Source organism: Felis catus, chromosome D4 (assembly GCF_018350175.1).
Source record: "Felis catus isolate Fca126 chromosome D4, F.catus_Fca126_mat1.0, whole genome shotgun sequence".
Classification (NCBI taxonomy): domain Eukaryota; kingdom Metazoa; phylum Chordata; class Mammalia; order Carnivora; family Felidae; genus Felis; species Felis catus.
Genome location: NC_058380.1, coordinates 90075992 through 90101555, shown reverse-complemented (window position 1 = coordinate 90101555; position 25564 = coordinate 90075992). Strand labels below are relative to the sequence as shown.

Below are 25564 nucleotides of genomic sequence, written 5' to 3'. Positions count from 1 at the left end.
AACGAAACGCGGCATATCCACACAGTGGAATATCATTCGGCCCTGAAAAGGAAGGAGGTTCGGACACCCGCTACAACGTGGATGAACCTCGAGGACGTTACGGTAAGTGAAACAAGCCAGAAACAAAAGAGCCAATTTGGCACGATTCCGCTTAGATGCGGTGTCTACAGAAGTCAACAATCGTAGAGACGGAAAGCAGAATGGTGGTTACAAAGAGCTGAGGGAAGGGAGGAACAGAGAGGTACCAAATGGGGCCCGAGTTCCAGTCCGGGATGAAGAAAGGCTTCTGGAGATGCATGGTGCTGTGGGTTGCACAGCAGTGTGAATGTGCTTAAGGCCACTGAACTGTACATTTAAAAATGGCAAATCTGGGGGCGCCTGGTGGCTCAGTCGGCTAAGCATCTGACTCTTGATTTCGGCTCAGGTCGTGCTCTCATGGTTTGTGAGTTCGAGCCCCGCGTGAGGCCCCTCCCTGGAAGCGTGGTTCCTGCTTGGGATTCTCTCTCTCCCTCTCTCACTGCTGCCCCCCACCCCCTGCCACTCATACTCATTCTCTCTCTCTCAAAATAAATAAACAAAAACTTCAAAAAAAACCCAGTAAATCTTACCACAATAGAAAATAATTAGAACAAATAAAAAATAAAGAAGGAACCATCGCCAATAATAATAATAATAACAATAAAGTATGGTGGGAGAGCCAGAGGAAGTCACCTACCCAGGACACAGTGGGAAGAAGGTGGGAAAGAGGCTGGGGACAGACGGTCGGTGGCACTGCCACATAGATGGACCAAGATATTGGCTTCTCGGTCACGGGCATCTGGTTGGGGCTCGGCGGCCCCAGGCCACTTGTTGCTAGCTACGGGCGCTTCTGTTTATTTGCACAGTGCGAGGCACAGACACTAGTGATTTTTTTGTGCTGTGACACATCATGGGTTAGGAAGCCCTGGTGCATTGAACATCTGTCGTTTTGCCTACTGTTGTGTTCTGTTCTCCTTCCGGGGTCAGAGCCTTGATTTCTACATCCTTTCCACCACCAGCCCCATGTGGATGGTGGAGAGTGAGCCCAAACACCTACCCCGCCCAAGAAGGGGCAGGGGATCAGGCCTGGCCAATCAGGGCATCAGAATCTCCTGGTCTCAGCAATTGGTTCAGAGGCAGACATGTGACCCAGAACTGGCCAATCAGTGTACTTCACAATCCCTGCTCACAGTGGCCGATTCAGGGATCGGCAAGGCTCTAAAGTTGGACCAAGGAATCTTAATCTGAAGGCTGCCGTAGCTTCTGTGCCCTTCCCCCTGAGGATGGAACTGTTCCTGGTCATTTAGCTACACGAGGCAGAAGCTTGTCAGAGAACAAAGCCAAGATTGGGAAGCACAGCCAAGACATGGCGACACATACCCAATACTGATAACATCCCTTGGTGACCTAGATCCAGCTGTGCCTGAAGCTGTGCTCGAGCTTTTCAATCATGTAAGCCAATAAATTCCACTTAAAAAAATATCGAGCCGGTTTGAGTTGAGATTTGATTACGTGCAACCACGTTCTACTTTTTAAAATTTATTTTTTTATTTTTTTAATGTTTATTTTTTGAGAGAGAGACAGAGACAGAGACAGAGCATGAGCGGGGGAGGGGCAGAGAGGGGCAGAGAGAGGCAGAGACACAGAATCCGAAGCAGGTTCCAGGCTCCGAGCTGTCAGCACAGAGCCCGACGCGGGGCTCGAACTCACCGACTGTGAGATCACGACCTGAGCAGACGTGGGATGCTTAACCGACTGAGCTCCCCAGGTGCCCCACTACTTTTTTTTCCCCTAACGTTTACTTATTTATTTTGAGAGAGACACAGATTGAGAGAGAGAATCCCGAGCCGCCTCCTCTATGCGCACGGAGCCCGATGCAGGGCTCTAACTCATGATGGGGAGATCGTGACCCGAGCCGAAATCGAGACTTGGACGCTTAACCGACCGAGCCACCCAGGCGCCCCCGCATTCTACTCTTAGAGAATGTCACGCATCCCAGAGTTGGAACGTGGGTTGCATGTTTGCTGCTGCCCCAATCACCGTGACCAAGGTTTGTGAGCTACACCGATCGCCCAGGCCTGGAGCGCTCCCCCCCCCCCTTCCTGAAGTCAAAGGCCATGCCGCACACGGTTCCCCAGTTCAGTCACCTCTGAGTGCCCTCCGGCCCCCCCGGTGAGGGATCGAGCCCGGTGTCCTGGCCACTTACCGTGCCACGACCCCAAATGTCATGTTTGGAGGGAGGGAGGGCATTTCCTTCTTGACGTGCCGGTCATCCTGGTCACTGATGCGGATGTCGTTGAGCTGGCGGTAGAGGAAATTCTCCCGAGCAGTCACCAGGCCGGCTTTCACCGCCCCGCGATTCATGGCAATGTAGTTCCGGGTCAGCTCGTGGGGGCACGTGGGCTGCTGCCTAAACACATTCCAGTGTCCAAGGGCTGAGGGCAGGGAGGGACGGAACGGTGGTGCGGCGGTCAGGCCCCGGCACCTGACCGAGAAGAAACTGGGGCGTGCGTGTGTGCCTCCCATTAACCCGGGGCCTGCCGTGTGATGGCCCTGCGTGGCCTTCTGGAAAGGGAGGGGTCAGGATTCCCAGAGATTCCGGAGGGCACCAGAGCATCCTTTGCCAAGCCGCGTTCGCCTGGCCTTCACCTCCTTGGGGCCGTCAGAGGGTTGGTCCTGAGGCCATTCTGTGCTCGAAGCTCAAACGGGGCAGGACACCAGGTTCCACCCTGGCTGGGGCCCATGCTGTGTCCCTGACACCTTAGACCCGGACCCTGCCTGGACCTCCCCGTCTCGGCCAAGCCCAGACTGCGGTTTTCCACCAGAATCACGCTGCGGGGCAGGCCCCAGGACTCTCTGGCTCTTTCCCTGGAGCGCGGCCAGCCGCCTAGGTTGAGAGCTCATGCCCCCCCCCCCCGGGGCTCCAAAGTACGCCTGCTCACCTTCGGGGACCCCTCCATCCAGCCCGCGGACGTAGAGCCCGTAATTGAAATCAATTCCAGGCAGAGTGTAACTTCTTTCTCGGGGCTTCCCAAGTTCAGCCTGTGTGGGGACAGAGAGAAAGCCAAGGTGAGGAGCGAAATCGCAGACCAACCGCATCACGACAAGTTCAGCCACAGGAGTCAGTCAGATGCTCACTTGGCTGCAGGCCCCGTGGGTGACCTTCAGGGCCACTAGGGTAAGGATGACGTTGCCCTCCGCCATCACCTCCGGCGCGAGGTGAGCGCGGGGGGCACTGGGCATCGAGACACAACCGGGAAAGCCTGCCCGGTGTGCTCGTGATAGGGGACAAGTGAGCAGGGTCAGGAGGACCCCCGAGGCCTTGAAAGAGGAGGTGCGTTTGTGTGAGGGGAGGGGCGCGCAGCAGTCCCTGGGGGTCCAGCCTGGCCCTGCTGGCCCAGCACTGAGTGGCCCAAGGGGACACACGGGAAGGCGTGGTTCACAGACGTTCACCTGGAGGCCCCTGTTCAAGGAGGGGCCATCTTTCCTACCTGACTCTTCATTCCTACCAAAGATGGCTTGTATCATCCTCACTGGAGCCCGTGAGGACGTCAATGCTCCTTGAGTCCTCGCCTGCAGGTGGGGATATGGTAACAAGGCCCACTATGACCTTCCCGGTGGCCGGCCAGTTCTCCTCACTCTCCGGGTGAACTCCTTGCCCCGCCGAGAAGGGGGTCGTAGGAACAAAATCGGTCTATTACCAACCACGTGACTCCCCCATCCTATAGACAGGGAAGAGGACACCGAGAGAGGTGCTCGTGACCCACGGCTCCTACGGGATGGGCTGGGTTTCACAGGCTGGAGTGTTTGGCCTCCGGCCGGAGCTCTTAACCATTAGGTTACACGGCCCCCTCTCGGGGCGCCTAGGTGGCTCAGTCGGTTAAGCATCTGCCTTCGGCTCAGGTCATGATCTCACAGGTCATGAGTTCGAGCCCTGCATCAGGATCTCTGCCGTCAGCACAGAGCCCGCTTCGGATCCTCTGCCCCGCTCTCTCTCCGTTCCTCCCCTGCTCGTGCTCTCTCTCTGTCAAAAATAAATAAGCTTAAAAAAAAAAAAATTACACGGCCTCTCTTTCAAGTAGCAGCTGCCTGAGGTCAGAGGTCCTGGCCTGTAAGGCCCTTAGAACATTCAGTGAGCCCGTGCTGAGTTCGGACTGTGTTCCAGATACGATATTTGGTTGTCCCTGTGCTTCTCTCAGGCAGGACCCATCACCATCCCCATTTCTCAGCTGAGGCAGCTGAGGCACTGAGAGGCCAAACAGTTTTGCCCAAGTCCCCACGGCAGGAAGTGGCCAATTTGGGATTCGAACCCAAGCTGTCTGTCTCCAGCCCACACCCAGATCCACCAGTTAAACGAATATCAACGAGCCAGTCTGGCTTTTATTGCCTCCCTTTTCCTGGTGGCTCAGAGCAGGCGCTCTCAATAAACGCCTGAGATTAAAAGCCTCTTCCTCTGGGAAGCCCTCCCAGGTCGCCTTCAGTCCGGACAACTTTCTTTGTTATATGGCATCTCAGGGCCCCGAGCTCTACCTACAGGGCACTTACAAACTTGCGCAGTGGTACCTCGATGGCACCGATGGGCCTCGCCAGCATGACGCTCAGGGAAAGAATCAGTCACACAGGACCACATCCTGCACGATTCCATTTACGTGAAACGTCTCGAATAGCCAATTTGAGGAGGAAAAGCGAAGTGAATGGTTGCTTACGGCCGGGAGGGGTGATGGCTACGAGGTGTCCTAAAATGGACTGCGGTGACGATTGCACAAGTCTGTGAACGGGCTGAAAGCCGTTGCACCTTGGCTTTATTCGGGTGAATTGCATGTATGTGAATTATGTCTCAGGAAAGCCATTAGAATTACACGGCAGTGTAATCAAGTCATTAATTGCACGGCCATCAGTTCGATGTCGGTCTCCCCCTGGTGGAAAGTCTCTCCGTCTTTATTTTAAGGTTAATTTTTTTTTTAGTTTTTTTTTTTAATAGACCTTAGTTTTTAAAGCAATTTTACGTTCACAGCAAAACTGAGCCGAAGGTGCCAAGATTGCACCTCTGCCCCTCCCCGACCCCTCTTCTTCTCACTCCTCTTTTTCCCTGTGCCCAGCATGGCAGAGATACTAGTAAATAGGGGTGAATGAATGAGGGAAGGAAAGACGGAAGGAAGGAAATGCCTCCTTGGAGACTCTTCTCAGTTCTCGTCTGCACGAGGTTCTCCCTCTTCTTTCCCATCTCAAATCCCAGGTCCCACCTCCCTGGCGAGGGATGGAGTTCTGAGTTCCAGGCAAGTGCACGGGGGCCTCTGCTGGGCGGTTTGCTTTGAACTCCTTCCGCAAGACTCACTCCGAGCTGCCGACAAAGCTCTGGCTTCTCATTTGTTTATGAAAATGATCTGGCCTCTCTAGTGACTGCAGGGGAAGTTAATTAAAATGTGACTTCTCCAGGAGAGGCCTCCGCCTCCCTCAGGGCAAGTGCAGGTGGGCAGACTTCCAGCTGGCAAAGGAAAGACAGACAGACTCAGGAGCTGGCTGTTACTTGGGGGGTGGGGGCAGCGGAGAAGCACGCAGGTGTCTGGGTCTCTGCGCTTTTTACCGAGGGTTGCCTGGGAGTCAACAATTGCCAAAGTACCTGGAAGCCTTAGGCTGCAAGAATCATTCAGATGGGAGTTTCACCCATTCTTTCACTCCACAAATATCTTGCACGGACTCTGCACCAAGCCCTGTGTTGGGAGTTCTAAGCCGAACAAAGCAGAGACATAGCCTTTGCCCTTATGAAATGTATTGTTTTGGAAAAGGGATAATCAAACAAGTAACAATAGTCAAGTGCACCAGAGGGTTAGCTTGGGGGAGCACAGATTGCCTCTAGCTCTAAAAAATTTGAGTCCATAGACTGAGAGAAGATTTTTTGCAATGCAAGTATCTGACAAAGGGCTTTTACCCATCATATATAAAGAGCTGCTACAAATCAATAAGAAAAAAAAAAGGCAGACAATCCTATGGAAGGATGAGCAAGAGACCTGAACAGGCACTTCATTAAGAGGATGTCCAAGTGGCTAAGATCCATATTTCCAGTGGCTTAACCTCTGAGAAATGCAAAATAAAAACTCAATGCTATCGGTGAGAATGCGGAGCAACCAGAACGCAGATGCACTTGGTGGGAGGTACAGACTGGTACAGCCACTGTGGAACCCCATTTAGCAGTGTCTATTAAAGGTAAACACATACCTGATAACCCAACAGTTCCCTCCTGCCCACCCAACAGAAGTGAGTGCCTGTGTCCTACAAAGACCCGTCTGAGAACGCTCACAGCATCTCAGTTCGTAGTAGCCAAGTACCGGAAACAATCCCAGTGGCCGTTATAAGGTGTATAAAAAAGTTGTGATGTATTCATTCTGTAGACTACTCCATAGCAGTCGTTCTCAATCAGGGGCAATTTTGGCCCCCAGAGGACACCTGGCTGTGTCAGAGACATCATGAGTTGCCACCACGTGGGAAGGAGTCCTACCTTCCACGTGGCTGGTGGAAGCCAGGGTTCCTGCTCAACATCCAACCACGCACAATACGGTCCTCGCCTCCAACAACAAAGAATTACCCGGCCCCCAAGGCCAACAGCGCTGAGGCTGGGAAAGCCCACACTATGGCAACCAGCGTGGGGCGAAAGAAGCCAGATGCGCGAAGGACGCGTAGAGGACGCTCGAACGCCATCGGTGTGGGTGCCCTTGGGGCAGGCGTCGTGGCTGAGGCTGCGTCGGAGGCTTCTTGACCTGATGTGGGTGCCCTTCACGCCTGCTGTCCTCCTTCAGAACCCGCTCATCTGTGATGTGACTGCGGCCACAGGTTGAGACAGCAATGTGTTCCCGATGGCCACAGGAGACACCTGCACGGAAGCACCGTGTAAACGCCGGCAAAACATAAGTGGCGGCAGCAACACGAAGACAATTCGTGGGGTCCCAAAGGGTTCTCTGCCGTGTGCTTTTGCAATGGCGGAGTCCCGTCTGGAATTCTCAGAGTGTTCGTTTTGTCATTTGCTCCGACCGTTCCAGACCGGAGCGTCACCCAGAAGGAAGAAGCTCCCCAAGAATTCGGCGGAGAAGGGGGTTTGGCCTTCCAGCCCCACGGCTGGACTTGCTTCCCTCTCGGGCAGGTCGTACAGCATCTGAGAAGGCCACTTGTAGGGCACCAAAGGGTCCCCGGGCCCTTCTCAGGTGCGGCCCCAGAACACCCCCAGAGCTGTGTGCCCCCTGACCTTTTCCCGGGTCCCACCCATCCACAAACCCTCCTGGGCTTAAAAGCCCCCTCTCGGCAGTTCAGTCCTTTAGGCCCAGGGGCCGGGTGCTCTGGGGTCCCCGCGCTCACACGTGAATGCCCAGAGGAGTGGCGGACTCACCCCCAACCAGCTCAGCTGGCGAGTGAGAGGAGCCCACGGGCCCCCCTTGGTGCCAACACCCCCAACCACCACGGTGACTGTGCACCAGCCTCCTTTACCCCCATCACCTCTGTCTCATGCTTAGAAGGATCCTGCAAAGTGGTTACTGCCGTCCCGGTTTTCAGGTGACAGCGGCCCAGACAGCTTCAGGGCCTTGGTTGCTCCAAGCTGCACAGCTAATGAATGGCCAAGGCAGGATTGGAACCCGTATTTGACTCCACAGGGTCTTTGCTGCCTCTTAATCACTCACTTGGCATCTAGCATAAACTACCGGGGACCATTCATCCTCCTTCCTTGTGCGCCAATCTTAGCTCTGCGGGCGAGAGGCTGTTCAGGCAGAGTGGCTGTGCCTTGGATGTCTTTGCACCCCCCCCCCCACCCAGAGAACCAAGGTGGCCTTATGCCCAGGAGGGCCCCATGGGAAGTCCACTGTTTTCATGTATAGTGGGATTGTGGGAAAAACTGCCACCTCAGAAAACACCGTAGGCCTGTTGTGACCTGGACGCAGGATGGCAAAGTCATGACCGGGTCAGGGGAAAGTGGGCAGGGAAAGAAAGAAAGACACCAACCTTGGATTGGCATTTTGGAGAGACCTGACTGGAAGAAGATTCCTGTGGGTCAGCCAGGGAGGGCAGGAGAGCCAAGGGTTCTCCAAGGGGCTTCTTGGAAGTAAGAAAGAGCATTGAGCCAGAGGTGGAAGGACCTGGCCTCCTTTCCCAGCTCGACCAGAGAGACCTTCTAGAAGCCTATAGAGAAAAGCGTCTAGCAGGTGTCTGGGCACCTCAGGGGAGCTGTGTGAAGCCAGCTAAGGATTGACAAACAGATGCTCAGAGCTCCTGACCCCGAACTTCCAGATGTGGGCAAGCCAGTCGTGACAGACATCTGAGATCAGCTGCCATTGATATGCAACATGATTTGAAGTCGAGGGTGGGTCACCTGCTTCCCCGTGGCCACCCCTCCCTCTCTGATATCCGTGAAACTGATGACATTGGCCACAAATCTCGGCTTCGATTGGCCACTCAGCTCCCCAAGCAACCTGCCCCCACCCCCAGCCCAGAACAGGATAAGAGACAGCCCAGAGAGGCAACAGCTCTCAGGCTGGCATGTGCAAAGGTCCTGGGGCGGGATGGTGCAGACAGGCTGTTGGGCCACATGAAGGCTGGAAGCACCTTCCCTACACGGGGATCTCTTGGAACCACCGCACTCTCTTTACTGCAGAAGTAGAGAAAGCAACGAGGAAGAGAGATAACCTTTACTGAGCACCTCCTCCAAGGCTCATGTTATGTGATCTCACTAAGCCAACCTTAGTTCTGAGAACTTACTCTGCCCGAGAGCTTCTTGTGCTTCTCCGTGAACTCCACCAATCCCACTGTGAGGTCGGTTTCTCAATTTCCAGGCGGGAAAACTGAAGCCCCCCACCCCTGCCCAAGGCCACCCGGCTAGTATACAGAGCAGCTGAGGGAAAGTGAGCTCTCTCAGACGTGCTGACCCCACAGCAGGCCCCCCAGCCAGCTCTCTGAGGGAGGGAGGTCACATTATCTCCAGTGGACGGATGGGGAAACGGAGGCTTGGGAAGAGAAGGGACCCATGAACCCCTTTCAGCCTGCACATGCGAGCCCCCTCCCGCATTTCCCGTGTCTGATGGCGGAATTCTAAGACGTCTCCTGCAAAATCCTCGAGGCCTTTGAAGGGGCACGCCTTAGCTCCGCACGGCAGGGAAGTGTGACACATGGGCCGCTATTCAAACAGGGCCCGGCAGCCGGGATCCCTCGTGGTCGAGGTGCTCGAATCAAGAGGCGTCAGGATGTGGGAGAAGAATCCCGGCTCTGCGTCAGACCACCCCGCCCTCCTCGGCACCGTTCAAACTGTGCCTTTCCCCGAGTTTCCTCCGTCACAGAGTGGCTTGGCTGGAATACAGCTCTGGGTGACAGCTGTCCCCATCAGCAGACAGCTTCATTAAACCTCATTAAGATGTCATCCCTTGCTGACTTAGTTCCCGTCTCTCAGCTCTAATTAAAGCCAGCTCTCTCCCTGTCCCAGGGGCCCTGGGATTCTCTGGGCTCCTTCTGCACCGCCGCTGTATCCGCCGTTTACACAGAGGACCCAGGCCCTGGACCCCCGCACTGGATCAGGCCGGGCAGGCAGCCCCCCGCCCCGCCCGGAAGCCCCCTCGGAGCAGCCTGTCGCCGGCCGTGAGGACCACTGGGGCTTTCCAGAGGCGCAGGTGGCGTTCCCCGCAGGCTGCTACCTCGCTCTGAAGTCACCTGAGGCGCCAGGAAGGACGGCCCCTCGCCCTGGAGCCTCGCCCAAGCCGCTTCTCATGAACCAGCTTCGAAATAAGCAACCTGACCTTGCAGTTCAAGTCTAAGAATTTCCCACCCGATATACGTTTGGAAATTCATAACTAGCCCCTGTTTGCCTCCCAAGAGGCGAAAATGGGTGAAATCAGTTGCCTTTATTTCTTGGATGGCCCGGACCGGATCCATCCCAGGGGGCGTTTCCAAGATGGGTTTTCAGCCCGGGAGCTCAACGCCCGGGTTCTGGACTTACCTTAGAAACTCGCTCCCGCAGGAGGAAGCCCCGTAAAGGAATCACGCCCACTTCCTGGCGGCCACACAGAAGGGAGTTCGTTGACCCTCTAGCCCAGCGTCTGAACTAAATAAATGTTTGCCCGACAGCGGAAGAGTCTCCACTCACTTTCCTGCACCCCATTAAAGTGTGGCTACGTGAACTCCCGCAGTTACGGCCTGGTAGTTATTAAATAAATATCTGCACATAGCCAAGCCCATTCATGTACATGCACACACCTACCACTGTGCTCATGGAGGGGTAGTTCATTATTGTAAAACAACTTAAGACCCTCGAATGAAAAGCACAATATAAATGCAAATCGTGGTCCTGATTAGCATAGAGGATATTTATTTATTTCCATAATGAGAACCTCAGATAAACAATCACGTGAAATAAGGTACATTATGCATCAAAGGACTCCAGCACCGTCTCAGAAGCCAGGTTCTTTGAACCGTGTGCCTTGTGTGAGTGGCATGTGAACTTGAATAATGACCCCAGAAAAGGCACGCATGGGAGGACCACGTCCCCCTACATGATCAAAGGCATATAAAATAATGTCAAGTGAAAAAAAAAAAAAAAAAACAAACCACAGCAGGATTCACAATCGAACATATACTATGGTTACGGCCACGTGAAGAAAGCTTCACGGAAAAAACATACTGGAAGGAAACACACATCACTGACTGCGTGAGGGCGTGTAGTTAGAGATAGGGAGAGGGTGTCGAGATGTTAACTTGCAGAATCTAAAAAGGCAAAAGGCAGAGTTAAAGCGTGAGTTTCTATTCCCCACGGTACCTGCCAAGGGTCAAAGGCAAGGTTCTTCTCCTGTGTCATTACAACCGCAAGGGTTATGATGAGGGCTGGGCTGGCGGCCCCTGGGGTGGAGGGAGGTGTGGAGGGGAGGACGAGGACGGGAGAAGCCGGCTTGTTAATGTCACACGGAACTGAGTTCCAGGTCCGCCACTCCCCGTGTGACCCTGGGCAGGTCGCTTAATTTGTGTGGTCCCGGCTTCCCGCCTGGAACGCCTCCCAGAGCTGCATGGAGGGTCTGGTGGCATCCGGCCCTGGGTGTGGCTTCGGCTACGGCTGTGGTTATAGGTGGTATTGTGGGAGCAGCTCTCCAGGCCAGGCCAAGGGAGTCCCAGGCAGTGGGACAGCTCTCCGGGCCCCACTGCACCTGCCCTTGCCTGGCTCTCGCGGCCGGCGCTGCCTGGTGTTCTGCCTCCAGCCTGGTTCCTCCGTCTCCCTGGGGCGGCCCGGGGCTCCCTCCGTGCTGCCAGGACCGTTACCGCAACTGATGTATGGCCCCTGCCGTTGAGGCGGTCACGGTGACAGGGCCCCTGCGCTCCCTCCCCGCCCTCCCCTCCCCCCAGACAGCTTGAAACCAGGTCCTTCATTTGCATTTACATGATCTCGCTGTGCAGCTTATGAGATCGAGAGATTTATTTGCTACTTAGCTTGATGTTTGATTACACTCGGAGAAGGCGGTGAGCGGCAAAGTGCAGGGATGCGTCGCTCCGAGCCTGCAGCCTCTGGGGGCCGGTAACTCAACAGCAGGTTTAGGCGGATGAGGGGGAAACGCGCAGCGTTTTGAGAAAGGCAAACGTGAGAGGCTGGAAGGAGAAAACACCATGATCTGGATTTTTTTTTTCTTTTTTAATGAAAGCAACAGAAACTGGCTGAGGTGTCATCTGAATTATGAACAGCCCCAAGCAACTCTATGAGTTAGCTCATCGTCCTGGGGAACGAACTCCCAGAAACTTTTCCTTCCGGGCAAAACCAGAGGCTCCTGAAATTGATGGTTCCGCGCCCCCCCCTCCCCACCTCCCACCCAAGTAGGGAGGGGTGAGGATCGCCTCCTGCTTCTAGGTATGGCTCTCCGATCGCAGCGTGTGGATCAACACTGGCTCTGCCAGTTACACCCAAGCTCCTCATCTGTCAAGCGGGCAAACAATCCCACCCCTTAGGTCCGAAGCTGAGCCGGGTGACCTCAAACCATGGTGGACACAGAGCAGGCTCCCAGTAAACCGGCCGTTTACTGAAGAAGCAAGGAATGAAGCGAAATGCTCCCGTGGAGAGAGGTCCCTCAGTGCCACGCTTTGCCGTCCAGCGTCACCTACGTGTTGCGCGGGTTGTGCACTGTGGGGGCTGGATTCTAGCTCCCTGGCTGGCCCAGTCCGGATGCCCACAGCTGGGCAAGCCTGCTTTCATAGTAGTCTGCGCTGGGCATAGTGACGGGCAGAGATCTGCTGCTGCCAGCCTGCACCCTGTGGTGTTCCAGATCCAAACAGAAGTCATCTGGAACATTCCTGAGACATGACAATTTGGTGCTTGTGAGAACATGGTCTTGGGGCCAAGCCTGCTGGGTCGGGATTCTGGCTTCTCACCTCTGTGTGATTCTGAGCCAGTTGTTTAAGCTCCGAGCCTGTAAAATAGATGTAATGAGAGTACCAGCTCACGGGGTTGTTGGAACATTGCATAATGCCGGGCAGGTTCTTAGCAGAGGGCCTGGAAGGTGCTTTTTTTTTTTTTTTAAGTTTATTTATTTATTTGGAGAGAGAGTATAAGCGGGGGGGGGGGGGGGGACAGAGAGAGAGGGAGAGAGAGAGAGAGGGAGAGAATCCCAAGCAGGCTCCACACTGACAGCACGAGAGCCCAGTGTGGGGCTCGAACCCATGAACCGTGAGATCATGACCTGAGCCGAAACCAAGAGTCGGAGGCTTAACTGACTGAGCCACCCAGGTGCCCTGGGCCTGGAAGGTTCTTACCAAAAAGTAGGCAGACTAGCTAGGTGTCTTCATCAGCTTGTCCATTAATTCTCAGCAACTCTGTCTCCATTTGTGTAAACAGAGAACTGGCCGTAAAATCAACTATGTCCATTTGATGGCTCCTCAAAGAGTTTAACATCAAATTACCCTATGACCTAGCAGTTCCACTCCCAGGTATGTGCCCGACGAAACTGAAGACAGATGGTCAAGCTAATACGTGCACACATGTGTTCACGACAGCATTATTTACAAGTGGCCTGTTTACAAGTGTCCAACAGCCAAGTGTGCATCGATTGACGAATGGATAATAAGATGCTGCCCCACAGTAAAATATCAAGCAGCTATAAAAAGGAATGGAGTCCGCACATAAGCTACCGCGTGCACGAACCCTCCAAGGCAAAGCAGCCAGACGCAAAGCCACACACCGAGTGATTCCATCTCTACGGAACGCCCAGAACTGGCAAATCCACAGAGAAAGAGAGATTAGTGATTGCCAAGGAGTGGGGCCAGGGAAGGATGGCAGGAACGGGTTAATGGGTATGGGGTTTCCTTTTGGGCTGATGAGCGTGCTTTGGAACTGGACACTCACTGGGGATGTGCTAAAGGCCCGTGAATCGTACGCTTACTAACGGTTCATGGTTAATTTTCCGTAGATTTTGCTTCAATAAAAAGACAAATTAAGACGTCCCCAGGAAGGATGTGCCACGCCTCCCATCCGAGCAATTTAGGAAATTCCTTTCTCTCTTTGGGATGAGAGAGGACAGAAACGCAGATAAAGTAGCCGCTGTCTCATCGGGGCACGATGCGTCAGAAAACACCGCTCGACCTTAAGGAGGCGAGGCTGTGTGGCGGCGGTGGGAGGTGCCTCGGCTGGGACTGGAATATTTAAGCCATGTGTCATCTGGATATCCCTGCTCTGATGGTCCGTGTGGCAGAAGCTGGTGAAGGCATGTGTGTTGGAGGTTTTTAGATCTTCCCAAAATAGTTGTTCCAAAGCAGGCCAGAGGCCAGAGGACCAGTGACACTTGCTGGATTCCATTTCACATCACGTCCCTCCTTCGCTTCGAGTGGCCTCAGCTTTGGAAGGCCGCCGTGGGCGAGGAAGAGGAGGACTGGACCGTGAGTCTGGAGCCCTGGGAGCTGGCACCCGTCCGCCTTGCCTGCTCCCCGTGGCCCATGCCTCGTCTGCCCCGGGGGACGCTGCAGGAGATCAGTGACTTTCCCAGGCCCAGTCACTGATCCAGCCAGGCAGCTGCTGTGATCCGAGTTTTATTTTGGGGGGTCGGGGGTGGGGGTGTCTCCACATCAGACTTCTTCCGAAGAGCAGGCTCTACGGCTTTCAGAAAAAAAAAATGAGAATCCCTCAGTGAGGCCATCTCGGAGGTCCTCACCCGTGCACCTGGTGTAGACAGATGGGATCTGAGCCCAGACTCTATTCCTTCTCCCCGTGTGACTTTGAGCAGGTAATCTGACCTCTTTGGGTCTGTCTGTCATCATTCATGGAACACGGATAACCATCCCCACCTCGGGTGGAAAGACCCGATTCAGACGAGCTCACTGGGACCAGGCACCAAGGGGCACCCGGCAGGCAGGAGGCGTGCAGCGGCTTGGGACGGCGTTTTCCTCCCCTTCTCCAGGCCACTGCTGCTTTAGTAAAGACAAGAAACACCTCCGCACTTACTCTGATGTGGCGTCCAACACGCCAAGGAGCAAGTTTCCAGACTGCGGAGGAGAGAGAAACAGACCAGGGCCCCCGCCCCCACCGAGGGGAGAGCCACTGGCATTAGGGATAAACGACACATCCTTACGGTTACTTGGTCACTTCAGCCGCCAAGGGTGGAAGCCAGCAGACCACAGAAGCACAGCGGGACCAGGCTCATGAAAGAGGCTCCCCACCAAAAAAAAAAAAAAAAAAAAAAAAAAAAAGAGCGAGCGAGAGAAAAGAAAGGAAGCAAAAGCCAAAGCAGAGAATGATCTATGTACTTTTCAAAACTTAAAACAGAAATCAAAGGAAAACTGAACTGTTTTAAGTTTTGACAGCTGCAGGGATCATTCTGTTTGGTTACTCTATTTATGTTTTCGTTTTCTTTATAGATTCATTGAAAATCGCATCATGTAATAGGGAAGAAAAATGTTCAGTATTTCCCGCCCCCCCATAAACCCTTGTTCCTTCCCGAGAACAGATGAAAACGCCCGCTCCGGTGACTTTCGGTTTGATGTATATTTCATAATATCTCATTGATTGTAAGTTTTATTTCCATGTCAATAAAAAACCGGGATTGTAATAAATGAGAAGGAGTTTAACACGAAATGGCAGCTGACCTGTTACCAGAGGAGGCAGCGGGGCGGAGGAAGAGGCTCTGAAATGAAGCCTGTTAATAAGGATGGCTATTGATTTCACCACGAAGCTGGGTGCCTCTCGGACAGGGATGTGCTCGCAGCGTGAGGCTGTCCAGAGGCCTGTGGGTGAGGGGCCACCCATCCAGAAGGGGAGGAGGGCAGAGGAACTCCGGGGCGGGGGGGCATCGGAGACCCAGAGGGGGGCTCAGGTGTCCGGGTGACGACGTTCGGAGCAGGGCAGGGTGTCTGGCTCTGTGGGCTGTGGAGGGCAGCAGTGGCTTGGGATCTCAAGACCGTTAAGACCATCTTACCAACAGCTAGTGGACGCCGTGTCGCGTTGAGGGGTGTGCGAAGCAGCCAGGCCCTAAGTGGCTAAAAATCTGCTCGTCTGGGCTAGTTCTAAAACAACTGAGTATGTAAGCTATTGGTGCCGAAGGGCTTTCGAGCTAACGGTCTCAGCCTGCTGTGAAGAAATGACATCCCAGGGACGCATACCCAGATCTATCTTTGGCTCGTCCATGGAACGGGGAGCCCCAGGTGGCATGGGGGGCTTGGCTGTCGGCACCGGCCTCGTACCGCGTCCTCTCCTTCAGTCTCCGCTTCTCGCCATTGGCCTTCTTTCTGCAACTTGAACTTGCCAGCCTCCTCCCGCGTACGGGCTGTGTTAGTCGCCCCTTCCTCATCCAATCCTGCACCCCCCTCACTCCTAGCTGAAATGTCACTGCCTTGGGAAAGCCCCCGACTCTGCAGCCCTGCTTAGAAGCCCCCGTGACATGATCTCACGTACTTTCCCCCCGGGACCCATCGCGCTGTAACTGACTGAAGGTTTGGGTGGTGGTTTGGGCCACATCTCACTCGGCTGCACATCAGTTGCAACAGCACCGGGTAAGTCTGTCCCATTCGCCGCGGTGTCCCCAGGGCCCAGCACACAGTAGGTCTTCAACACGCACTTTGGAAAGACTCAGGCGACTGAGTGCCAGGGAGCAGCGGTGCGGGCGGCCGACGTTCTGGAAGCCCATAGAAGCAGTGCTCCTCCCAGGCCTGGCCTGTCTGGGGCAGGTCTTCTAGAACAGAGTATGGGATCTGTTCCCAGGTTCTCTAGGGATCTAGAGATTGCTAGCCCTGTCCCACAGTGGGTCCCACAGAGAGGCTGCACTTTCTAGACTCAGTGGGAACACCAGAACTGGACAGTGTCCCGCCTTGCGGCTATGATAGGCAGGCAGGAACCAGGAGGTGTGGGAGGCTAAGGGAGAGGGTCAGTCCAGGAGGGCAGCCCGGAGGAGGCTCCCTCCCCGCTCCTCTGGCCTCTGCGATCCCATCTGTAAAGTGAGAGAGCTGATCTCTAGGGCTCCTTCCGCTCTGCCACTCTCTCTCCCTCTCTCTCTCTGGAGAGAGAGCATGTCTGGATCTGGGTCACCCAGATCCACATCACCCACTACTTTTTGTTCAGGAAGGCAGAGCAGCCCAGGATCTGGGTCCCGCGTTGACACTCCTGCTGGTTCGTGCCCGGCGTGTGTGACGAGAGAGTGTGCAGGGCCCCTCCCATAGTGAGCTCGTGGAAACAGGGACGAGGGGCCTTGCTAGAGAGACCTGGTGCCGCCCCGTCTCACTCTCACCTGCCACACGGGCTCATGCGACCGGCCGCCCGCACTCAACCCAGCGTGACCGAGGCAAAGCCGACGGGGCCACCCTGGCGTGGAGCTCCACCCGTGGCCTCTCCAGCACACGCGGCAGCCACTTGGAGAACCACGCCTGGTTCGTGGGAAGTCCTCTCGATGCCGAGCTGTAACCAGGGGCGATGGATGGACAGCACGTGAGGAAGGTGGTCACAAAGACCTTGGACCAGCCAAACCGAGCCCCAGGCTTCCAGGGTCCTCCCCCGTGCCCCCAGCCCGCCGCGTCCCTACCGACAGCTGAACATCGCGGACGCCCCCGGCTCCGTGCTTGGGAGGAGGCAACAACGTGCGACGGGAAAAGAGATCTGAGCTCTCCTGCAGGCACTCGGTGCGAAAGACGGCTGATCGATATTAACTGAGGAAGAGGGGCTGTGCTATAAATGACTTAATGGGTGGCTTCTTACACGCAATGGGGCCGCATGACTCAGGTAAAGATCTCAAATATGTGGCATAATGGCTACATGCGAGATCTGTTCGTACTTAGCTTTGAGTCTTGGAAATTACCAAGCTCTGTGCCTTCTCCCGCAATTTATCATTAAAGAATTAAGAGTGAGGATACTCATTATTGTAGAAGACTGCAGCGATGGTCTTGATCCACCTTATGAAACAGACAGATTTGGTGCAACTGAATAATTTTCCTCTTCTCCGCACAAGATCAGGAGTGCTAGTCATCCCCGAAGGCGGGAGGGAATGCTTACAAACTCGTATAGACCAGCCTATAATTACCGAAATAGAAAAAGAACACCATTTTGTAATGAATGACAAGCTGCTGAGAGGAAATCTAATTTGGTCTAATTAAGCAACCTTTTGTGAGGATTTGTCTTTAGATGAAAAGAGGGAGCCAAGGAGATCTACATGCAAATGAACTCCCTCATTTTGGTTTTAAAGGGCCAGGCTGAGACGGTGTCTGGGCGCCCGGGCCCTCCTCTTCGTGACACGGTTTCCCCTCTCCTCGCCCCCCCCCCAAGGCCCAGGCGCCCCCCACCTGCCTGGCAGGAGCCTCCCGTGTTTTGTCCCTTGTCCCTCGTATCGTTTCAGACAGGACACCTCGGGTTGACAGAGCTGAGCCTTTGCTTATTCGGGAGCAAATTTTATTTGGCCCAAAGTAATAAAAGCCAATGGGGGTTTTGCTTATTAGAGGAATGCGCTGCTGTCCTCTGAGGGCGAGCCTTCTGAAGTCTGGAGGGTTGAATAAACGCGCACCCTGTTCGATCGGCAGTGACAGAGCGACTACGGTGGGAGAAGTCCCTGTCGGGCGGAGCCCCGCCCCCCCCCCGTCCCCCTCCCCGGGTCAGCCACGTCACAGCCTCACGCAGCCGCGCGGGGTGGACTCCCTTTGGCTCACAGAGGGGACACTGGGTGCCGTGCTCCTTAGCCTCAAGCTGTTGCTTCAGGAATGAGCAGAGGCCAACTTCTTGGCTGCCATTCGGGGTGGGTGGGCGGGGATGTTCCCGAGACCGTCTTCAGCTTCAGAAACTCACTAGAAGGACCCACAGGTCTCAGAAAAGCCACTCTTCTCATGGTCATGGTTTATGGACAAGGACTAAAGTCAGCGGATGGGGGGAGGGGGGGTGCCTGGGTAGCTCCGTCGGTTAAGCGTCCGTATCTTGGTTTCCGCTCAGGTCATGATTTCATGCTTTGTGAGTTCGAGCCCCAAGATCGACTCTGTGCCAACAGCAAGGAGACTGCTTAGGATTCTCTCTCTCTCTGTCTCTCTCTCTCTCTCTCTCTCTCTCTCTCTCTCAATCTCTCTCTCTCTGCCTCTCCCCTGCTTGCTCTCTACCTCTCACTCCCAAAAATAAATAAATAAAAATTTGAAACAATAAATAAATAAAGTCAGCAGATAGGGTAGGAGCCAGGAGCTTTCCCCCCGCCCCCTGGAGTTGTATGGATTGTGGTTACTTCTCCCAGCTTTGATGTGTGATAATTCACACAGAGGATGGCCCTGCCAAGGAGGCCTTGGTGTCCAGAGTTTCACTGGGAGTTGGTCACATAGATGGGCTGATCGCTAACAGGGCTGGCCTTAGCCTTCAGACCCTCCAGAGCTCAAACTGACACTGTGTGGCCCGTGGGCCTCCCAACATAAGTCACACGGTGGGCCTCCCGACATAAGTCACACACGGATGAACTGGCTGGCCCAACCCCAGCGAAAACAGACATTTTCATCAGGCAGGGCATCCCGAGGGCCAAGAGGTTAGAGGTCTACCTCCCAGGAGCTGGGCCAAAGCTGATCCTTTCTCTGGAACATGGAGGGTGTGGACATCCCAGACCTGCTGAGTTAACCGTTACTGCCCAGCAGTGATACCTTCCTCCCAGCTACCCTGAGGGCAAGCGGCAGAGTGGTGACATCTGACAAGGTTGGGTAGATGAGAAGGGAAAAACAAAATACGTTCCCTCACTTGGACCCCACAGCCTCCCATCTTCACTCTCCAGTTAGTTTTCAAAGAATTCGTGAACGTTTGGGCTTTTTCATCTTTCCAACGGGAACAAATCGAATGGGTAAGGGGCAGGTGGCCGCAGCAGGTCCCCCTCAGCAGCCCCTCCTGTATGACCAATGGTCCAGACTGAGAATGCCCCCCCTAGACTGCCCGTCTGAGTCGGGGGCACTTACTTCTCTGCACCCCCAGATGCCTGCCCTTGCATTCAGGATGCCCGAGGGAGGGAGCCAGAAGGGACCGAAGCAGAACATGGGGCAATAGGAGGCACAGAGCGTCCTGTGGAGAGAAACAGGAAAGGGAAGAAGGAACTGCTTCTAGTCTTGAGTACTGTTACCAGCTGACTGTTTCCTGCCCCCAAATTCCTATGTTGAAACCTAATCCCCAGGCGGATGGCTTTTGCGGGGGGGTTCCTTTGGGAGGTGATTAGGTCAAGAAGGGGAAGTCCTCCTGAATGTTTGGGATCAGCGCCCTCATAAGAAAAAACAAGAGGGGCACCTACCTGGGTGGCTCAGTTGGTTAAGTGTCTGACTCTGGATCTTGGCTCAAGTCATGATCTCACAGTTTGGGAGATAGAGCCCCGTGTTGAGCTCTGTGCTGACAGTATGGAGCCTGCTTGGGATTCTCTCTCTCTCTCTCTCTCTCTCTCTCTCTCTCAAAATAAATAAATAAACTTAAAAGAAAGAAAGAAAGAAAGAAAGAAAGAAAGAAAGAAAGAAAGAAAGAAAGAAAGAAAGAAAGAAAGAAAGAAAGAAAGAAAGAAAGGAAGGAAGGAAGGAAGGAAGGAAGGAAGGAAGGAAGGAAGGAAAGGCCAGAGAGCTCTCTCTCTCTCTCTCTCTCTACTATGTGTGGCCACAAGGAGAAGCCAGCCATCTGTAAACCAGGAAGAAGGCACTCACCAAGAGTCCAACCACGCTGGCAGCCTGATCTGTGAGAAATAGGTGCTTGTTGTTTAAGCACCCTCACCACCGCCACCACCGTCTGTGACAATTTGTGACGGCAGCCTGAGCTGGCTAAGACAAGCACAAACAGCTACCGTGGGTTAAGCAAGTACTAAGTGCCCAATGCCTTGGTCAGGGCTAAGCACTTAACATCCACTGACCCCTGACCCTTTCTGAGCTGACCTCTCATTTAAAACCGTACTCCAGCCTCTCTACATCTCCACCCCTGCTTTGTGTTTCTCCACAATGTTTATCAACTGTGTAGTTTAATGGCGAATTTTGGTCACCATCTTTCTCTTCTCCCTGTCACGTGAGCTTCACGGGGTCAGGGATTGTATTGTTGTGGTTGCTCAGTGCTCCGTCTCCGTCTCTGTTGAAGGATGGATGCGTGCATGGATGGATGCATGAATTCTCATTGTATCCTATGAAGCAGGTGAGCGCTTATCCCAGTGTTACATGCATGCCCAAGGCCACTCAGATAATCACCAGAGGCAGGGCTGGGAGCCAGGTGTGCCTGACTCTGGCCTCCCTCTTTCTGGTGCATCTAGTATCTACCAAAGCCTCCTCACTCTCCTGGAGCACAGAGACCACAATCAGCTGGGTATGAGGTGCGTGCAAGAGACTACTCATGGCTCCAGCTGTTCTGGAGTAGGTCAACGTCACAGCACAGACAAATCAGGAAGCCCCCTCTGTGGCCCTGACCCATCTCCTCTCTATTAGTGTCCTGGGGCTGCTGCAACAAATTGCCACAAATTTGATGGCTTAAAATAACCCAAATTTTATTTCAGCCGGTTCTGGGAGCCGGAAGTCGGAGATCATGGTGTCAGCATGGTTGCTTCCTTCTGGAGGCCCCCAGGGAGAAACGGTTCTATGACCCTCTCTCAGCTGCTGGTGGCCTCCTGAGACCCTTGGCATTCCCTGGCTTGAAGGTGTATTATTCCAGTCTCTGCCCCTATTTCACTTGGCCTCTTCCCTCGTACTGTCTCTGCTTCACCACCTCCCTCCCCTTTCCCTCACAAGAACACTAGTCAGGGCAATTGGGGCTCATCCGAAATCCAGTAAGGTCTCATTTTATGATCCTTAACTTTATGACAAATGCAAAGACCCTATGTCCAAAGAAGTTCCCATTTGCAGGTACTGGGGGTTAGGACTTGGACATATCCTTTCGGGGGACATATTCAATCCCCCACACCCTCCAACAACTTGACACAGCCACACCATCCAGCCATCCACACTGACGAGCTGGGGGGCGGGGATGCCTATCAATGCACAGCCCTGATTAAACAGATGTCATGAGACCCGCCTCAGTGCCAAGCACTGTATCAAGACAAGCCAGACTCTATCTCCTGGGACTGACGTCATGTGTGTGCATGCCCCTTATCACAGCTCACGGGGAGACAGGAGCTCAAAGAGACAGATGAGCAAAGTTCTGGGGGCCCAGAAGCCAAAAGACACTCACTACCCACCCTCCTAGGAAGATGTGAGATCACATGAGGAAGGTTTCCCAGGGCATGAGGTATGTGATGTAGGAGTGAGGGGTGGGGTGGATTTTTCTGGTGGTAACATGCGAGGGGCATTCCTGGAAACGTGTGGCCACAGGGACCAAGTGAAATCTAGGACATGCAGAACCCTGTGGCACGTAGACGACTGGCCTGTGCATCATAAGTATATCAGGCTGTGGGGACGCCGAGGAGGGAGCAGGCTGGTCTGCCCACCAGGCTCGGGGCGGACCTACCGGAAGAGACAGCATTTCGGAAGGACTGGGAATGCTGACCAGAGGGACACAGGTGGCATTTCATAGCAGGTGCCCGGAAGGTGGAAAGGCGTGAACAGGAAACACAAGCAGCAGAAAATGGTCTGCTAACCAGGAGAAAGATGAACAGTGGGCCAGACTGTGCCAGGCTCCCGTCTGCGGCGGGTTGCGGGTCAGTGGTCATGGAATGATCAGCACAAGGCAGTTGAGGAAAAGTCAGACTGGTGGTACAGCAGAGGGGGAGAGCAAGAGGCGGGGATCCCCAGGAGTCTCGCTTGGCACTCCAGGTGGGAGGTGACAGGCGTCTGAATTGAGAGGACGGGGCTCAGTCCGTTGAGCATCCGACTCTTGATTTTGGCTTAGGTCTTGATCCCAGGGTGGTGGGATGGAACCCCGAGTTGGGCTCCATGCGCAGAACCAGCTTAGGATTTTCTCTCTCTCTCCTTCTCCCCTGCTTCCCTGCTCACCCACTTTCTCTCTCTCTCTCAAATAAAAAATTTTTTTAAAATGTCTCTGAATTGAGAGAGAGCGTGGTCAGGACGCTCCTGACGCAACGTCAACGCAAGACTCCTGAGCTGTTCCGTCTCAAGTGTGTCCAAAGGTGATTTAGTGCAGAGAAAGTTGCGGGCCAGCTTCATGTGGCCTCTTTATTCTTCCTGCTCCTAACCTATCGCCTTCTCTCAGCCCAAGTCCCCTGGACTTCTCCCTTGACTGGAGCATTCAGGACTGGTAAGCATTAGGGAAGTTCCGAGGGAATTATCTGCTCAGCCCCAAGGCACACCTCCTCGCCACCTCGGCGTCCTCTCAGCAGTGAGATTAGAACCCCGTGGGTCCTGTGACCTTACACACTGCACAGCAGGCTTAGAGTCGGGGCCCAGTGGTGAACGTGACCTTAAAAAACAAGAATTAAATATTCGCTCTTCCCCAGATTTTTCTATTTCCCATGATGCATGATGACCAGACCGGGCTCTCCCAGATACCCAGGAATTCTGTCCTTTTCAGAATGTCAGAAAAGTCTCATTTTATTTTATTTTTTATTATTATCATTAGTTTTAGAGAAAGAGCATGAGTGAGGGGAGAGGCAGAAGGAGGGAGAGAATCTCAAGCAGGCTCAACACTCAGCACAGAGCCCAACATGGGTCTCTATCCCACGACCCTGGGATCACGACCTGAGCCAAAATCAAGAGCCGGACGCTTAACTGACTGAGCCACTCAGGCGCCCCAGAAAAGTCTCCTTTTAAAGGGTAGGGGACAAACTGCCAAAGAGAGTCCCAAACCTTTGCATAAAAGCTTCAAATGCCATTCCTGCCCCTCAAAGACCGGACTCTCGGTTCACACTGCCAGCACGCAGAGAGTCTTTGTGTGGAATCACCATCCCCTTTCCATCAATAAAAGAGTTAAAAGTTTTCATCTTAAAGGAGGTGCTTCCTCCATGTAAAACCATCTCAGCAGGACGGAGCATCCTTACTATTCTACACCCCAGAATTCCCCTAAGAAATCAAATATAATCCTCTTTAAGAAGCTTTAAATAATTTTGAGCTTTCTTATTGACTTATTAAAAAGCAGCTTAAAACACGCCTTCGATGCAATCCTTTTACAAGGGTCAGGGATATAAAATTTGAAGAAATATAATTAGTAGATCAGTTGGAATGGCATAAGCAGCCAGATCCAAGTTTGACTATTTCAGAGAAAGACCCCCCAACCAACCTGCCCTGGGACGGGAGGCGGGAGTGGGGGAGTGCCCTTTCTCCCACCTGCATGCCCACTCGTCGCGAATTTTCCTAACTCCCTGGTGGTTCCCTGCCCAGAGGAATCTGCTACTACAACTCTACTCACGTTTCCCCGGCAGTCCATCCCCAACAGCCTCATCTGGGAGCTTGCCTCTGGTCCTAATGACTGAACTTCTCAGAAACCCCTTTGTTAAGAGCTGCAGAGGGCTTAGAACATTCCCACGGTGGCCTTTGATCCCTGGCATCTTTGAGGGCTACGAACCGGCCGTGCCCTGATGCACCGTGAACCATCACGTTCTTCTCGTTCCTCTGGAGTCATGCTCCTTCTTGGGATGAATGGAGCAAGTCACAGTTGGATGCTTTTCATGTCTGAGTGACTGACTGAATGAATGAATGAATGCCCATGGCCTTTCTAAGTGTATGACTGTGTATAACAGAAAGCCACACAGACAGGGACCAAGAAAGCCAGATTTTTCCAGGGGAAGGTATCCATTGGGCCACATGTATTTCCTGTCTAAATAAAAAGAGGGGCTCCTGGGTGGCTCAACCGGTTGAGCTTCCGACTTTGGCTCAGGTCATGAGCTCCTGGTTCGTGGGTTTGAGCCCCGAGTCGGGCTCTCTGCTGTCGTGGTGGAGCCCACTTCAGATCCTCGGTTCCTTTCTCTCTCTCTCTCTTTCACACCATCTGGTTGGGCCTAGAATGGCTCTCTCTGGACACAAGACGTCATACAGTTTGGAAGTTCGATGTACGGGTTTAGGAGCCACGACTGCCCAGCCTGGGGAAATCCGAGCTCTGTTACTCCCCAGCTGAGCCACCTTGAGCACGCGACTGCCTCCCTCTCTGCCTCAGTATCCCCAGTTGTAAAATGGGGACGCAAGCGTGAACTGCCTCCGAGGGCAGTCATGAGAATCGGAGAAGAGAACGCTCATCAAGGCTTAGAGAGAACCTACAAAGCGGCTGGTGTTGTGGGTTCAAACCAGGAAAACACCGGCTATCAGCCCAATCCGTGTCTTGCCCCGCGCCTGCACGCACCAACCCCTCGGGGGGACGGGAGCCAGGGTGGTGACACATGTCCACATCTGCCTGCACCGCGAACACGCTCGCTGTCGCGCTTGGTCTAAGTACGCCGGTGGGCCAGCACATGGCTACCCTGATGCCAGCACAGGGTTTCCATTCTCCTGCAAGGAGCCTTGCAAAGAACTTCCAAAATAGCCAGCCCACCGCCCCACAGAAACCTCCCTGGGCGTCCTCACTCAACGCAGAGTCGACAGACAGTATTTGCGGCCAGCCGTGTGTCCAGCATGGTGCCCAGCGCCGGGGATACTGAAATGCGAGACACAGGTCTCAGCCCCGAAACTTGTAACTTCCTGGGGGGTACAGAAAGAAGGAAACACGTGGGCGTGGGGCAGAGAAATGGGAGCCACCGTCGGGGTCTGTTTGAATAGCGGGCAGGACAGCCAGATTTAGCAAATACAGTTGAGTGCAAATTTCAAAAACGACCGGTAATTTTTTAGTAGGAACGCATCCCAAATATCGCCTGGGACGTACTTATTGCTTATTCGTGGTTTGTCGGAAGTTCACCTGTGACTGGACATCCTGTATTTTGCCCGGTGGCCTTAGCCCGGTAGGAAGGACGGGAAGGGAGTTCACCCTCGGGGGAGGGCCACAGGTTGTGGTCGTCCTCATCGGGAGTCATTCAGAATCTAGTAACGACCCCCTCGCGCATCACCAGGTGATTGGGGTTCACGTTTGTCCTAGCCTGTCAGGCTGCTGTCGTGGAATGCAACAGAGCTCGACTTCTCACATTCTGGGGGCTGGGGAGTCCAAGATCAAGGTACCAGCAGTTTGGTGTCAGGTGAGGACCCTCTTCTGGTTGCATGTGGCCGACTCCTCACTGTGTCCTCACGTGACAGC

The 25564-nt window shown here is 54.0% G+C and overlaps 1 protein-coding gene across 1 annotated transcript in view; it reads right to left on the bottom strand.

The window, feature by feature from the left end:
* Window positions 1–25564, bottom strand: part of CFAP77 (cilia and flagella associated protein 77) — a 131843-nt gene that overhangs the window by 56458 nt on the left and 49821 nt on the right. Inside the window, exons 2-3 of the mRNA XM_023242912.2 lie at window positions 2961–3060; window positions 2225–2453 (exon numbers count right to left, since the gene is read on the bottom strand). Of these exons, the coding sequence (XP_023098680.2) occupies window positions 2225–2453; window positions 2961–3060 (329 nt within the window). The remainder of the gene's footprint in view (window positions 1–2224; window positions 2454–2960; window positions 3061–25564) is intronic.